Source organism: Brachyistius frenatus, unplaced genomic scaffold (assembly GCF_029030835.1).
Source record: "Brachyistius frenatus isolate BFR_SWC_R1_liver_20210118 unplaced genomic scaffold, ASM2903083v1 Contig_35, whole genome shotgun sequence".
Lineage (NCBI taxonomy): Eukaryota > Metazoa > Chordata > Actinopteri > Embiotocidae > Brachyistius > Brachyistius frenatus.
In genome coordinates this window covers 2145305-2161260 of record NW_027210634.1, presented here as the reverse complement: position 1 = coordinate 2161260, position 15956 = coordinate 2145305, and the positions used below count along the sequence as shown (strand labels likewise).

The following is a 15956-nucleotide window of genomic DNA, read 5'->3' as shown; positions in this document are numbered from 1 at the left end:
TCTGCTATAAATAGTCCCGGCAGGTATCTACAGAGCAGTCTCTCCTCTTGTGTATAAAAAAATATGACAAGTCATCATAAATTTCTCTGTTGTTTTTCTTCTTCTTCCCCCCCTCTCGCCCTCCCACCCCCACCGACTCGGTTGAGTCTACGCTGGCATTTCTCGTACGATGATCATGTCCACAGTGGTCGGAAACGTCTTCAGGAGGGCCACCGCGTTCCCGTGATCGATGTTCACGAAGCTGTATCCGTTCGCCTGCGAATAAAAAAACATAAAAACAAGTTGTTTTTTTTAAACCGATCACACAACGCTTTTTTTGTTTTTGTTTTTGTTTTTGTTGCAGACCTGAAGGATTTTGTCTCCAGGCTGAAGAATCTGGGACGCCGGTCCTTCGGGTTGAACCCTCGTCACAAATATACCCTGAAATCACACGATTTATTATTATTATTTATTTCTCACGGTACTTTTGTGTGAAAAAAAAAAAAAAAGAAATGAAAATCAGAAGGTGTGAAATTACATTGTCGTCGGGACGGAAGGGGTTCCCCCGGCCTCCCACTCCCCCCGAGATACTGAAACCCAGCTCAGGATTCTTCTCCACTTTCACACGGATCTGAAACACACCAACGCACTTTCGTGAGCTATTTGTCAGCTATTAGTTAATGACACAATTTCCCAACATTGGTAGCAAAAAAAAACAAAAAAAAACCAAAGCAGGAAGTCGAGAGGACGAGGTGAAAGAAAGTGACACGAATTCTGTTAAGTGAACAAGAATGTAAGATTTTTACAGCCTCAGATGAAAAGACTTGAAACTCTCTTAAAAGGATTAGTTTCATTCTGGAGTTAGAAGCAGGTCAGATCTGGGATTAACATGCGATCCGGGTGATCCAATCAGAAAGTGGTCGGCTGAAAGTCCCGGCGTGAATCCAGTCGAGACACACTTTGAGACGCGGCGAGGGTTCGCTTTAGTTGGACGAGCAGCGTTAACGCAAATGCGTCCGGGCGGCGACGTCGCCAGTTGGTTCGCGAACGGCCGTCACGAAGCCCCGAGCTTCGGCGCCGTCTTCGCTCGTCCCGAGGTGTTCGGAGCGGGAAGCGACCATATTTGGACCGGCTGGGGGATCTGACTCGATCTGATCGGAAACCCGGCGATACTACGTCCCGCCCACCGATAAGCGGTAACCTGACTGCACCGCAGGCCTGTCAATCAAACAGACACGTCCCCACCCATCCCCAAAACATAGTTTTTGATTCCTGTTGTTCTGTGTTTTGTACCCTCGTGGTTGAAATGCACTTATTGTAAGTCGCTTTGGATAAAAGCGTCAGCTAAATGAAATGCAATAACGTAATGAAGCTATAATTGCTGGCGGGATTATTTTCAGATGGACGGCCAGAAAAGTAAAAACATGGAGCGACTTTAGCTAACAACACCGAAATAACTCGAAGATTTTTTTTTTTTTTCCTTAAAAATGTGATGAGAAGATGAATGGGAGTCAATGGAGGCTTTTCGGAGCCGCCCTCTAGTGGCACCCGGTGGTATCGCAGCTTAAGCCGCTTCCGCATCGGCCTCATTTTTCCGGGCCGGAAGCTACTTCCAATTTTACACACAGTCAATAGTCCTGAGCCACGTCGAAGGACCAACCAAATCAACTGACTTATTTGATTTAGATATTTTTGTTTGGACCAATCCTAGAGCTGCACGATGACCAAACTGCTCAACTGATGGAAATTTTTCTTTTTTTAAAAAAAAAAAAAAAAAAAAAAAAAAAGCGCTTCTCCAGGAACTTTTTTTATTTATTTTTTTTTAAATCAGTCTGAATGTTGCAGAGCGTCACACGTTGGACACGCACAACATTCTCCACCTCTACAAGTATCCCTTCACGCAAACACCGTTTCACCTCTTGCTGCAGAGCGTCGAGCGGCACGCGGGGGGGGGGGGGGGCCCCGGGGGCCCCTGGGACACTTTGAGCATCAGATAATCGATGAGCTGCTCTCTGGAGGGGTGACGGGCCATCGTCGCCTGGCTCATCTGGGGACGAACAGAAGGGCCCATCTGACCGTTCATCAAAGGCACCTGGAGAAAAAAAAAATAAACACACGTTTCAAACGGACGTCTGTGTTGTTGTTGTTGTTGTTTTAAAAGCAAGATTTTCTTCAAAAGATATGTAGGTATTGGAACCTACTTTTCTGTGGGGGTCCAATGTGAAGCTCTGTGGCCCTTGGGGACCAAAAACATCGTCCTGAAAGGGAAGACAGGTGATTACGAAACGGTGTACTCGCTCGGTACAAACGCGCAGGACTATTTAGGAGGCCGACGTGATCATGTTTCACGTCCGGAAACGGCATTAAGGCAGCGAGGTGTTGATTCAGGAAAAAAAAAAAAAAAAATGGATCAAATCATCTGATTAAGATGATGGAAAAAAACAACAACTTGAGATTAAAGTGAACCAAGCAGCGTGTCATTCGGAATTATTAGCCTCCCGGAGATGAAATGAATCTTTGAGATGTTAAAGCAGGGAAGGGAGTTGGGGGGGGGGGGGGGTCACACAAACACTTTCATCACAGCTTAAGAGGAAAATCTTTTCTTTCTTTCTTTCTTTTTTAATTTCCTCTCTACCGATTCTAACGCCCTCGTTCTAAATCATTTAGACGCACACCTACGCCACTTACCTTTCGTAAACAACAGATCTCATCCCCCCACACACAACATGAAAGGCTACGAAGTGATTCTGAAGTGATCCAAAAAAAAAAAAAAAAAAAAAAAAAAGACGAATGGAGGTGAGTAAGGACTTGAAGTGCAGTTAAAGGAGGAGAAAAAAAAACACGACGGTTTCACAATCACAGTTTGATTGAAGCGAGTCGAAGTGGAGAGAAAACGCTCGGGGACGCTTGATTCTGACGTGAAGGAGCCGGGCGGCTTTAAAAGGGGTTCTCGTAAAAAAAAACTCGTATTAATGATCTGCTCGTCAGCTTGTGAACACGCGAAGGTGGGTTTTCCTTATTGAGAAAAAAACAACACAAAAAAAACGCTCGATTGTCGACTCGGAGTTCAGTTTGAAACTTTTTAGTCGTCTGATGGATTCTGAGAAAATAAAATGCGTAGCTAGAAATACAAGTCTCGCTTATTACAACCAGACAACTATTCCCCCCCCCCCCCCCCACACACACACACGCGCAGCCCCTTTCATTTTAAGACCGAGTAGTTTTGGCTCAGTGGTTCTCAAGTGGTGGGCTCGAGACCCAAAAGTGGGACGGCGAGACCCTTTTGAGAGGATGTGCACGTGGAAAAACCCCAAAAGTTGAGGCAAAAATTGCCCAAATTTTCAATCTGCAGAACTTCTGCTGTTGCGCTTTTATTTTGAAAAGACAAACGTTTCCCACAAAGTCTCCCATCGCTGCCGGCGTCGTAACGACAGCAACTAATGCCGTCACGTCAGCGCTTAGTTCTTAGTCCGACTTATTTAAATAAAGTCTGACTTATATTTGAATCGAGGTGAGTTTGCTTTTAACTTCATATTTAGATTTGTCAAAATTGATAAGCATCATCAGTTCTGAAAGAAAATGCAAAGCGTATGTTAGATGCATACATAAGTCTTTTATCCAATTGGGTTTTTAGCCCTTTTTGCTCTTTTTTTTTGTTTTGTTTATTTATTGTTTTTAATAATGAAAGCAGTGTGTATTACTGTACTAATTTTGTGCAATAAATTTGAATGTCTAAAAAAATTTGGGTCAGAATTTAATAACTATAAAAAAAATTTTTTTTTAAAAAGTGGGTTGAAGCCTGTTGAGGACCGCTGGTTTCTACGGATTTGGAATAATTTGGACATCATCTTAAGTGCCAATCAGTGTTTAATCATATTGATCCGTCTCCAGTTCCACCACAGACCGGAGTAAAGTCACTGATTTGAGACGACATCAAACGAAATAAAGAAATTTGACGGTACAAAAAAAAAAAAAAAAAAAAAATTAAGAAAACCCCTTTTAAAACACTCCACTTCCATTAAAACTAAGAACAATACTTTTTTTAATTTTTTTTTTTTTTAAAAGGCCAATTCTTCCCACTCCGACATCGAGTATCGTAGTAAACAGATTATTTTTTTTTTGTGATCATGAGAAATCAGATGTTGAGAACTGAGACACTTTCATTTGTCTGTAAAAAAAAAAAAAAAAAAAAAAAAAGGACAAGTGAAAGATGATTTCTGGGAGGTGGGAGGAGGGGGGGGGGTCTGCGATCGCTTCTCAACATCGGGCAGAGAAGGAAATGGACATCCAGACCATTCCTTATCTTTCTTTAAAAAAAAAAAAAAAAAAAAAAAAAAGGATGTGAAACCAGCGAGGAGGTGGAGAGGGAGGGGGCGGGCTATCTATGAGGTTCGCACACGGTACTCACGCAGAAGCCCGGGGCCACACGGGGCTGTCCGTCCCTGCCACTAAACACCAGGGAGCCTTGGCTGGCATGCATCATATCCCTACAGCTGCCGTGGTGAGACCAGCTGAGCGGCGCGTTATTGGAATTATAGGAGCGAGACAGCGCGCTCTGAACAAGCAGCGCCAACGTGTCAAGAGGCGGCCATGCAATCCGCCCAACGAGTGACGACATATAAAAAAAACAACAACAACAACAACAAAAAAGACACAACAACAGAAAGGTTTTTTTTTACAAGCGCATTCAGACAAAACCATGCAGTGAATCACAGGTACTCTGCACGTAGCTGGCGTCAGTTGGGCTTTTCGGTTTAAAAAAAAAAAAAAAAAAAAAAAAAAAAAAAAAAAAAAAAAAAAAAAAAAAAAAGGGGGGAATCGATTCACCCGAAACGTCGTCGTGCGGTTGTTGTTTTTTATTTGCACAGGTTTTGAGATTTGTCTGCGGCGAGGAAGGGTGCTGACGGGGCGTTTTACTTTTTGAATCCAGCGTTAAGTTGGGAGAAAGAAAAAGAAAATACCTGGATTCATCACAAAAGATCCACCAACAAATTCCTTTATTAAATCTTTACTTCGTTTCGGAGCTAGAAAGGTGCGAAGGGAAGGGAAGGGGGGGCTTACAAATAAAAAAAAATGAAGGGAATGGGACTCCACGTACCCTCAATTCTCCCCGAGTCACTTATTAATACGTTTGTAAGTCTCCGAAATTTGATTAAATTTATGATAATATACAGTGTGATGACAAACTCCTGTTTTGTTATTTTCAGAGAATCAGCTATTAAAGCTCACAAACAATACTTCATTAAAATCTGTTTGAACCAGAAATGGTTTTGATTTCCCAAAGCTGCAATTTCAGATTACAAAATTTGATTTTAGATCTTTTTTTTTTTAATGTTCTGTTGGTTCCATTTGAGAATTCCCCAAAAGAAACGGGACCCCGTAAATTAAATTCCTTTAACTTTCATTGTATGCGGCCGCAGTGGCGGAAATGAAACGGAAACATATGTCAAAACTAGGACACGAGTTTTTGTTGGGTAATTTGAGTGAACCAGGCCTTTAAGGTTGCTATAAAAATTTAAAAAAAAATAAAAAAAACACCTTAAAAAAATGCTTCCTGTGCAACAACCTGACTGAAGTTAAAAATTGTAATTCCTAGCCACATTTCTGTTGCAAAGTTTGTCCCATGAGTCATACTGTAAGCACAGTAACCACAATTCAACCTTGAAACGTCAACAATGTATTAAAAAAGAAAAGAAAAAAGAAGCGCAAACTGAAACATTTTGGCGGCCAGCGAAACATATTCATCACGTTAAGAGCGCTTTTTACCTTTTCCAATTTCTTGGCCTCGATGTGCCGCATCACCTGGTCTCTCCAGTCCGCCGGCACCCGTGCCGCTCCCACCTGTCCCGCCCCGTCCAGGAGCGAGTGCTCCGACTTCACCCTGGCGTTGGGCCTCTTGCCGGGGCTGCCGTGCTGGTAGTTGAAGTCGCTGACGGACATGGTCCTCTCCGGGAGCTCGTGCGGCTGCGGCCTGGCGCTCGGGGGCCTGGGGGCCCCGGGGACGTCGATGCTGTACGTGCGGGCCGAGAGGGGCCTCTGCATGGCGTGGCTCATTGCCAGCGGGCCCCTGGCGAGGGTGTGGATGTCCCTGTACGTCATGTACTCCCCGTCGGGCACCGGCATTCGCCGCGGGTCGCCCACGGAGGCCGTGGAGGCGGTGCTGCTCTGCCTCTGCAGGGTGCTGCTTCGAGGCTGGCTGGCGGTCGAGTGGAGTCTCTCCTTGGCCCACATGTCTCCGGAGGGTTTGGGGGTCATGGTGGGCCCCCTCTGCTGCTGGGGCGGCAGAGGATAGGGGGGCGCCTGGTTCCGGTTCGAGTAGTTGGTGTTGGCGAGCGAGTGCGGAGGAGGCGGGAGGTAGCCTTGGTGCTCCGGGGGCACGGCCGTCCTCGGGGCCCAGAGGCCGTCTTTAGGCACGGCGCTGCTCGTGTACTGCACGTTGTACTGAGGCGGGGGGATCCCCATGGCCATGCTGGAGGAGACGGGGTACCGGCCGGTGCTGGCGGGCGGCTTCGAGGAGGACAGCAGGTCCGAGGACGATGCGGACGAGCTCGGGTAGACCAGGAGAGTCTGGTCGTTCAGCAGCTGACTGGCGGACTTGCTCCTGACGATGCTCTGGCCCTGACCTCCGGGTCCCGGGCCGGCGCCCGCCATCCTCATCATGACCGCCGCCTCGTAGGAGTCGTCGTCCCCGTCGAAGGAGTACAGCTTCATGCCTCCCGTTTCCATGTTGCTGATGCTTTGAGACTTCATCACCTGCGGCGGGTGGCAGCGTTTCTCCGGCGACAGCTCCTCCGTGCTGCGGGACAGAGACATGTCGCTGCTGGCCGTCACGCCCGTCGAGGTCACGTGCACCGCCGGCGTCTCCGCCCTCGTCGCCGAGGTTTGGTTCGCCAGGCCGTGGACGTAGTCGCCGGCCGGCCGGTTGCCGTTCTGCAGGTGGTCCACGTTGTCGTAACCGCGCCCGCCGTGCGAGTCGTCCCGGCCCGCCGGCCCGTTCTTGGTCTTGTCCAGCTGCACCATGTTGTCGGTGGGCAGCTTGGTCACGTTCATATTGATCTGGTCCCACTTGGTGTAGGCGTCGCCCATGCCGTTGTTTATCCCCTTCTCGATGAAGGCCAGCCGGGCCTCCATGGACAGGTCGTAGTCGCCCATCTTCTCCGGCGGCGTCTGCTGGGTCTTTAAAAGGGCCTGAAGGGACGTCTCCGAGCCGTTACCGTTGTGGAGCAGAGGCGTGGTGTCTTTGGGCTGGTTCATGTTCTCGTCTTCGTGCCTGAAACGAGGACATTTGGAGAAACACGTGCATCAGATTACGTAGCAGCAGCAGGTGGAGAAACAACTTTATACTGCCCAGTACCGGGCCTGTGTGCCAGGACAAAGTGACTAAGGGGGGAGAGGGGAGGGAGGGCACAGTTTTATTATCGTTTTATCCAATAAATCATTAGGTTATCACCCTTCTACGCACATTCCTGCGTTTTGTCCTCCTACTGGTGGCAATAAGTAGCGTGGCTGCAGCTACTGTCGCTCACAGCTTCAAGTTTTCTTCGCCGGGATTACAGTCTGGGAGCTCGGCTCGTATTAGACCAGCGTCTGCGGTTAACCGCGTTTGTCCCGCCCCTCCTTCGCTGTGATTGGACGGCTGGTGACAGTGACGAGCGCAGTGTCAATACGTTTGTTTTGTTTTTTAACTCTCGTTGACTGGGAAAATTTTTTAATAAATCAACGTTCAGCGCAGAATAAATGCTCAGCACCTCGTCAAGCTGCTGGCGTTCATTGAAACAATAAAAATTAAAAAAAAATTAAAAAATGCTGTACTCGCGGGGGGGGGGGGACGCTTTGGCGGACATAGTAATTGCTGATTGGTCAAAATGAAGCCGAGGTCTCCGCCCCGCAGGATGAAACGGCTGCAAACGATCAGGATTTTTGTTGTTGTTGTCTATTTCACTTTTACTGATTCACTGTTTGTTTTATTCTATTTATTACATTTTGTATTTGTATCATTATATTGTATTAACTGTAGCCTTTTGCGTTTTAAACGCATGCCGAGCGTAAGTCGTTTTTTGAAAAGCGCTACAGAAATAAAGTTATTATTAATACTATTATATCCACCTTTATTCATGAGCTACTTTTGGTTTAGCGCACAATACGACGGCGAAAGTGAAAACCAGAACAACAGCGCTGATTCAGCACGTTTGATTCCCGTTTACAGTCAGAAACTCGTTACAGAAAGTCTTTCATAACCTGACTCGGTACTTTTTTTTTTTTTTTCGCTCTCTCTCCTCGTGGCGACGAGTTGCACTCACCGACTTTTTGGCAGGAAGGGCATCTTGGCCTCCCTCTCAGGCGTGCACAGAGAGTTGTCCTGGCTGCTGTCCGTGGTCAGAGACACCGAGTCGGACATGCGCGACGGGGACGAACAGTTGCTGTTGTTCTGGTTGCTGTTGGCGACCGTGTCGTCCAGCAGAGAGTCGGCGTCCCGCCCGTCGTCTGTTTAACACGAGAACAATCACCGTTAAGTGTGCCGGAGCCGCGGCGCTTCGGTTTTAAAAAGCCGGAACCGCGACGCCTCCCAACTAAAGCGTTACCTTTTTTATCCTTACTTAGAGTCACTACTTTCGGTTGGTTGATGGAAATCTCAATAAGAGGCGGCCTCATCTCGGCGATTTTCATCTCCTCCTCTTCGTCCGACAGCTCCTCCGAATCCTGAGCACAAAACACGCGACGGTTATTGACCGCCCCCCCCCCGTCGTGTATTTTGTTTTTTTAAGAGCACCGCAGGGGTTCGTACTACCTCCAGCGTGTCCTCGTGGTTCATCGTGGAGCTCTCCGATGATTTGAGTGTGACTCTCTGGGAGCTGTAAGACTCCGACGTGTCCTTCGATTCGAGCGGGCAGAGATTGTGGCCGCCCGGGTTGGTCGATATTTGGGGCTCCATGTCCGACGCCACGCCGTTGGGACAGGGAGCCTCGATCACCTGCGCGGGGGAAAAAAGAAAAAAAAAACATTCCGGGTACTCGGTTATGTATGAACAAAGAAAAAAACAAGAAGCTCTTTCAGGTGCACGTAGGGATGCGAGTGATAGCGAGCTGACCTTCACTCCCACGTCCTGCACTCCGATGTGGTTCCTCTCCGTCGGTTTTGGATCTCGTCCCGACTCATCGCTCGACTCGTCCTCCTTCAGCCTGTGAGCCACCGACTGCGCCGTCTTCACCATGTTCTTCAGCTCGTCCGGGTACGGCGTCGGGTAGCGCTTCAGGTTTCCCTCCTGGGAGAGGACACGCGCACGGAAAGTTCATTTGATACGTAGTTTTAATTTGCGTTAAAAGATGAATCATGAAAATGTGCTTGTTCCAGCTTCTTTTTTTTTTTATGTTACGAGATGCAGCTTTTCTGCGTTTACGATAGTAGGAAATATACAGAGCAAAACAATTTATTGATTAATCAGTCAGTCAGCACTGAAATAATCATTAGTTGCGAGTCTGTTTAAATTGAATGGGAATTATGCTTTAGGTGCAATAACATATATGCAAATCCGCCAGTAGAAATGAAGTTTTCTTAAACCCATCTGTCCTCTGTTACTTTTTAGTTCCGTTTAAAAAAAAAAAAATATTTATTAGTTTAGTCATCAGATGTATTTACAACAGGGACGACGTATAAAACACACTAATCTCAAGGAGAGAACAGATGCTTTGTACCAGATTTAGCAACAATTTCCATCTGTGGTTTCTGGACAGGTGAGAGGAAACAAAATCCAACAAACCGACGACTACAAACGGACAAACAGCCCCACCGATAAATCACCCACGCAGGCGTTCATAAACACAAAGACTTATTAATAAGGTCATTACAAAACTGCAGAAAATGGTAGAAAAAAAAAAAAATGAAAAAAAAAATGGGACATTTGATGCGAGAAAATATTTCTTGTAATAGCCTCGTCACCTCCGTCGTTTTTCCCCAATTATAATAACGGTGAGCAGTAACGAAAGAGTGCCACTCACCCTCGGGGGCGTCTCCCTCTCGTCCTTGTCCTCGTCGCACTCGAAGGCCACCTGAGCTCGGTGCTTGCGTTGTTCCTCCCAGAGCGCCGGGTTGAAGCTCTCAGAGTCCGAGTTGGGGATGTCTGAGATAAAAAAAAAAATTAAAATTAAAAAAAAAAAAAAAAAAAAAAAAAGAAGCCAGGCAGTCGATTATTTAATAACCCCAAAAAAGATAAGGCTCTTCAAGTCACCCCGCACTTCACGCCATGTCTGACTTTGACCACAAGATGGCGCAAAGGCAACATGAGGGGCCTCGCCAGTAAACTGAAAGGTGGGAGGAGAGAGGGGGGGAGGGGGAGGGGAGGGGAGGGGCTGCAGAGGAACTTGAGCTTAACCCTTTAAACTCCAAAAACAAACCCGATGAACCGCTGGCACTGTGCTTCACTTTGACACCCGCAGTTCATTTAAAACATGAAATGCAGCTCGATTTTGAAAATGCAAAAGTTTTTTTTTTTTTTACCACTAAAGCAAAAAAATGAAAAAACAACAACAACAACAACAAAGCATTCAACTTGATATCGTTGTTTTTCTGTCTCTTCGGTGCGACTCCAACGTGTCGCAAAGATAAAACAACGAGGCTTTGATGAGTGTGAGAAGTGCGCGTTGCTCCTTTTCTGAAACTCTGGCATCGTCTGTCAGTCAATATCTAGAAATTTGACACCAAAGTTTATATTCAACTCCTGAGTTCTCACACACACACACACACACACACACACACACACACACACACACACACACACACACACACACACACACACACACACACACACACACACACACACACTAATAATAGGCAATAATCTAAAGCTGCCATTAAAACTTGAAGGTGTGAATCATCCACTGTGGTTTCCTGTGTTGCAAAAGCTCGTCGAGCCTCCTGATTTAACGACACGCAGGCGTCCTGTGTTTTGTTTACCAGCGTGCAGCTACGTTCTGATAAAGTCACCTGATTCGGTTTGATTCTCTGCCAACATCAGCTGAGAACAGATCGTATCGGCGTGCGTGCGCGTGCGCACCCGCCATATCAACGAGCTGGAAAACATTGGAATCGCAGTCAGGTCGTGACAAATTCCAGCTTCCAACGGGAGGAAACGGGGCGACGGTCGTTTGGAACAAATCCCAGTCAATAAATGTGGAAAATGGTGGTTGACAACCAGAAAGCAAACACGACAGAGGTCCGTCACGCCCTGCGTTTCGATTGGCACGATATTTATTTTTTTAATTTTTTTTTTACAGACTGCAGCTACCGTGCACGCCGGCCCGCAAGACTGCAAAAAAAATACGACCGGGTGCAGCGGGACTTCCTGGCTCTAGCTAATGCCGTGTTTCCAAATGACATACTTCCCCCGGTACGCCCTCAGGTTGTGTTTGTTTCAAATCTGCACCAACAGGAAACGACCTCGGCGTGTGAACACGTCGTCCACCAAAAATATCTGCAGCTTTAATTACTTTACCCGGAAATCCACGCGCTGCCTCCGTTTAACGCACGGACTCTTCTGCCCGGCGGCGGTCAGCGAAGAAGAAACCCGTCTTGTGTTCAGGAGCAGCTGCGGCTTCATCAATTCGGCTTTACTTCGAAAAACCCATCGGGTCGCTAAATATTAACGGCGGCGGCGCGGATGTTGGAACGCCGGGACGGTTTTTCATGCCGGTGTGACCAATTGCTGACGTCGTCTCCCAAAATAAATAAATAAATCGAGCTGTTGACTCGCGAGCGTCTCGAGACCGCTAATTCCTCCGCAGGTAAGACGCAACGGGGTCAGCGCACGCCGTCTGCTGTAACAGGAAGCCGAAGGAAATGAAACAGATGCTTGACAAGGAGGCAGCGACTCGTGTTTCTCCCTGCGGCCTTCGGCGTCGGGTGACAACGCCGTCTTTATGAAAGATGCATTTGGGGATCCTCGCGGGTCGCCTGTACGTTTCGTGGGAGCGGAGACGGAAGCCGGTATCGCCTGGATCAGCGGAAACGTGTCTTTTTTGTTTTGTTTTGTTGTTTTCATAAATCGTGCACGCTATTCAAACAAACGAAGATCGCGTGTATGCTTCGTGGGACTGATTGATTAACGAGGGGCGGGCCCCTAATATCCAGCCCTCCCTCCGCCCCCGCCCCCCGCCAGGAAGCGATTAGCGCCCGGGGAGCGTTTGCGTTTGTCGACGTCCCGCCAGACGAAGAACAGAAAGCGAGAAACTGGAACGGTACTCACAGTCCTCGGTCCTGGTTTGCTGCGGGAACATGTAGTTGGTCAGCACGGTCTTGTGGGTCTCTCGGTCCTCCTCTTTCTGGAGGGGGATCAGCGGCTTCGACTGCGTGGAGACACAGAAGTAGGGTTTTGAGGGAGCTGTCGGACGTCGACAGGTTCTTTGGTCGAAACGCTTAAAAGAGCGTCTCGAGATATTTTCTTTATATTAGCCTTTCTATCGAGGAAGAAGAAGAAGAAAAAAAAAAAAGAATCGTCTTTTTCAACTGTTATTTTTTTTTAATTTTTTTTTGTACATGAAATATTATCAGTACAGGTATATTTTCATAGTCGTGTAAGAGGAGATTGTCTTGAGCCTGGCGATATCTGAACCGTGTTTGCGGGACACTCGATGACTCGGCGATTTGTGCTCAGTGCCTGACGGAAAATGAATGTCATGAATGAGTCCGGGTGGTCAAACCAGTTACTCAAACTCACCCTGTAGGGTCGGCCCACAAATACGCTGTTCCCATTATTACTTGCGTACCAAGTGGGACGTAACATCAGCCGCGTGTTGGAGACAGTGGAGAGGCCGGCTGCGATGTCAAAACTGGACACTTTGTCGCGCAGACAAACGAGAGGCATCCTCGGAAAGGCCGAGTTCTGCCGTTTATTTTTGATGCGCAGCACGTTACGAAGCGATCGGGTCTTTGCGAATTATTCAATGAAGAGTAGTTGTAGTAGTAGAGCTCGTCCCGATCTTAGTGCCGCCGTGTCTGCTGAAACGCCTCTCTGTACAGTCGACTGTTTACAGTCCACAAACTTTAAGCAAGAGAGGGATTGCGGGAAGACTCGCAAATGACAGAAAAAGAAAAAAAAAAAAAATCAAAATCTCGTTCTCTCTTTAATAGGCAGCCAGCCGAGTCAAAGGCCCGAGACGGCGCTCTACGGCTGATTCTACGCTTTTTTTTTTTTTTCCTGCCGCATTCTCAAACGGCTGCAGTTTCAACCCGGGACAATTTGTCAAGGCATTTTCGAAACAGAGCCCTGGAATAGTGCAGCCAGGAGCAGGGAAAAAAAAAAAAAAGGGGGGGGGGGCCTGAATAATTGATTGGAGAATGCGGTGAGAGTCAAGACTGTAATTTGGAAATATTTATAAGTTGGGGGAAAAGAAGAAGAAGTAGTAGAAAGAAGAAGAAGAAGAAGTAGAAGGAAGAACAAGAAGTAGAAAGAAGAAGAAGAAGAAGAAGAAGAAGAAGAAGGAAGAAGAAGAAGAAGAAGAAGAAGAAGAAAAAAAGAAAAAAACAAAACAGCGTCTCCAACCTCACTTTTGCCTTCGAATGCAACGTTTCTGCGAGGCCGAGGCGTTCAAGTGTTTGTTCGGCCAGGCCAGGTCAGGCCACTTCCACAAACACACACACACACACACACACACACACACACACACACACACACACACACGAGCTGCCCTGGGAGGCGTATCTCGTGTCGAGGGCCGAGGAGGAAGTCCAAATTTCCAGCACCGCAACTCGGTATCAGATTTACTTCCGGGGCAGCAGCTGCTGCCGCGGCTGCTTCGTCTCGCGAACTATATCCCCGACATTCAGATGTACAACGACTGTTTTCCAAAAGGTTTTTGACAGACGTGTCTCGATTACCAACTCGGGTTCCCCCTTTCAACGGGTACAGAGGTGAGAATGACCTTCATTAGGAGATCCGTCTCCATTATAAAGAAAGGAGGTTTCGGGTGTCACTAAATCTGACCCGCGCTGCCGCTTGGCACGTTTGGATCGAATGTCCTGGAAGTGGTTTTGTGAATTTTAGACGCGTCCGGAGCGTCTTGATTTACAGCTGAATTTCTGCCGCGAGTCACGTACGCTTTGCTGTACGTCTGAGAGCTCTGAACCTGGCACCCCCCCCCCCCCCACCCCACCCACCACGTCTGTGGAGCCCTCCTACTTTACACATAAGACTCCCGTTTTGTTTTTTTTTACCTGATTTTCAGACAGCCACATCGCGGTCATCTCGTTCAGTTTGGTGAAACTGTAGGGAAGATTCCTCAACCTGCAGGGGAGCGGAAAAAAAAAAGAAGGAAAAAAAAAAAAGAAAAAAAAGAAAAATTCAGCCATCTTGCACCAAAAAAATTCACACGACCTAAAACATTTCTATTAAATTCACTTACATAAATTAATGTTTCAGGGCCAAGCTACATTTCGACTTAAAATAAATGTCAGTTCAGTGGCGTAAAAATTATTATCACTACTATTAAGTTATTAATTGGCACGGAGCCGACACTAGTGATGAAAAACTTGAATTAATTAGCTTCAACGCTAACCCATTTTCATTCTGGCCAGAATTAAGACCCTTCGATGATGATGGTGGTAATTAGCAGGTTATATTTCAAACTGAACGCGGTGCTCTTATAAGAACGACGCCAAAGCATTCCTGAGCTTGTTTACATCCAGCTATGGTATTCATAGTGGAGCAGTTACTGCAGGTCTCCAAGGGATGACTTTCAAAAAGCTACTTTGAAAACAACAGGGGATAAACATGGTCTGCAAATTAGTCAATAACACGTAAAAAGTAATCACGTTTTTTTGACCGGTTGATCACTGCTCTGTTTTTCTAAGCACTTAAAAAAATATATATATATTGTTTTGTCTGAACAAACTAATACATCTCAAACTGATTCAATTTCAAATGATACGTAACAGAAAAATGGGAGTCTACACATTTGAGAATCAGAATTCTTAAAAAAAAATTCACTTTTAGATACCAATAACACCCCAAAAAAAAAAAAAATAATAATAAAAAAAATCCACATTAATTGGGTTCCTTTAACTTCCCCCCTCATTACGCCCCAAACGCCATCGGCCCAGACTCACTTGTTGTTGCTGAGATTGATGACTTTCAGCTTCTGCATGTCACCCATCTCCTCGGGCAAAGACTCCAGCTTGTTGGAATGTAGAAACAGAACAGTCGCGCTCTTCCAGCTGCCCATCTGTGAGGGCGACAAAGCGGGAGGACTCAGGCACACGGCTCACGTCGCATCAGCGCACGCACGGACACATGGGAAGTAACGTGCACGCTCACCTCGGGCGGAAGCTGGGCGAGGAAGTTGTGATCTGCAGCGAAGGTGCGCATGTTGACGCACTGGCCGATGGTGGAAGGCAGAGCTTCGATCTCGTTGAAACTGCAGTCCAGCTCGTCGATGGACGTCAGCCTGAAGCACAGAGGAGCAGCGGGAGTTTAATCAAGCTCTTTACGCATTAATACAAAGGACATTTTTGATTAACTAATGGATTTCATTTCTTTCTTTTTCTATCTCTCTTTACTTCTTTCTTTCCTTCCTTCTTTCCGTCTCTCTTTTCCTTCCTTCCTTCTCTCTTTTCCTTCCTTCCTTCCTTCTCTTTTCCTTCCTTCTCTTTTCCTCCCTCCCATTTATCCATGGTGACTTGCCTAAAGACACATCATCAGATTTCTTTGTTTTCATACATAAACACACATATGTATGATATACATATATCATACATTTCTTTACATCTCACTGTATTGGTCAAAGGTGTATTTATTCATTTTGTGTATATAGCTTGCTTGTGTGTGTGTGTGTATCTATACATTGTTTTTTATGCGTATTTGTCATTTTTTTTCTTTCCATGTACTTTCTTACCCGTTTTTGTTAAGCTGTTGTGACAACTACATTTCCCCACAGCGGGATTAATAAAGTTTTCAACTGAACTTAACTCAAGCTGGGAAGTAAATCAAT

The 15956-nt window shown here is 46.5% G+C and overlaps 1 protein-coding gene across 1 annotated transcript in view; it reads right to left on the bottom strand.

Annotated features, from left to right (window-relative positions):
- Positions 1-128: 128 nt before the first annotated feature.
- erbin (erbb2 interacting protein) overlaps positions 129-15956 on the bottom strand; it is a 36616-nt gene continuing 20788 nt past the window's right edge. Inside the window, 17 exon segments of the mRNA XM_069700902.1 lie at positions 129-255; positions 346-420; positions 518-610; positions 1896-1942; positions 1945-2071; positions 2181-2237; positions 4388-4534; positions 5746-7249; positions 8280-8463; positions 8562-8679; positions 8768-8950; positions 9068-9241; positions 9975-10096; positions 12218-12317; positions 14185-14254; positions 15076-15191; positions 15284-15413. Coding sequence (XP_069557003.1) covers positions 148-255; positions 346-420; positions 518-610; positions 1896-1942; positions 1945-2071; positions 2181-2237; positions 4388-4534; positions 5746-7249; positions 8280-8463; positions 8562-8679; positions 8768-8950; positions 9068-9241; positions 9975-10096; positions 12218-12317; positions 14185-14254; positions 15076-15191; positions 15284-15413 — 3355 coding nt within the window. The 3' untranslated portion in view covers positions 129-147.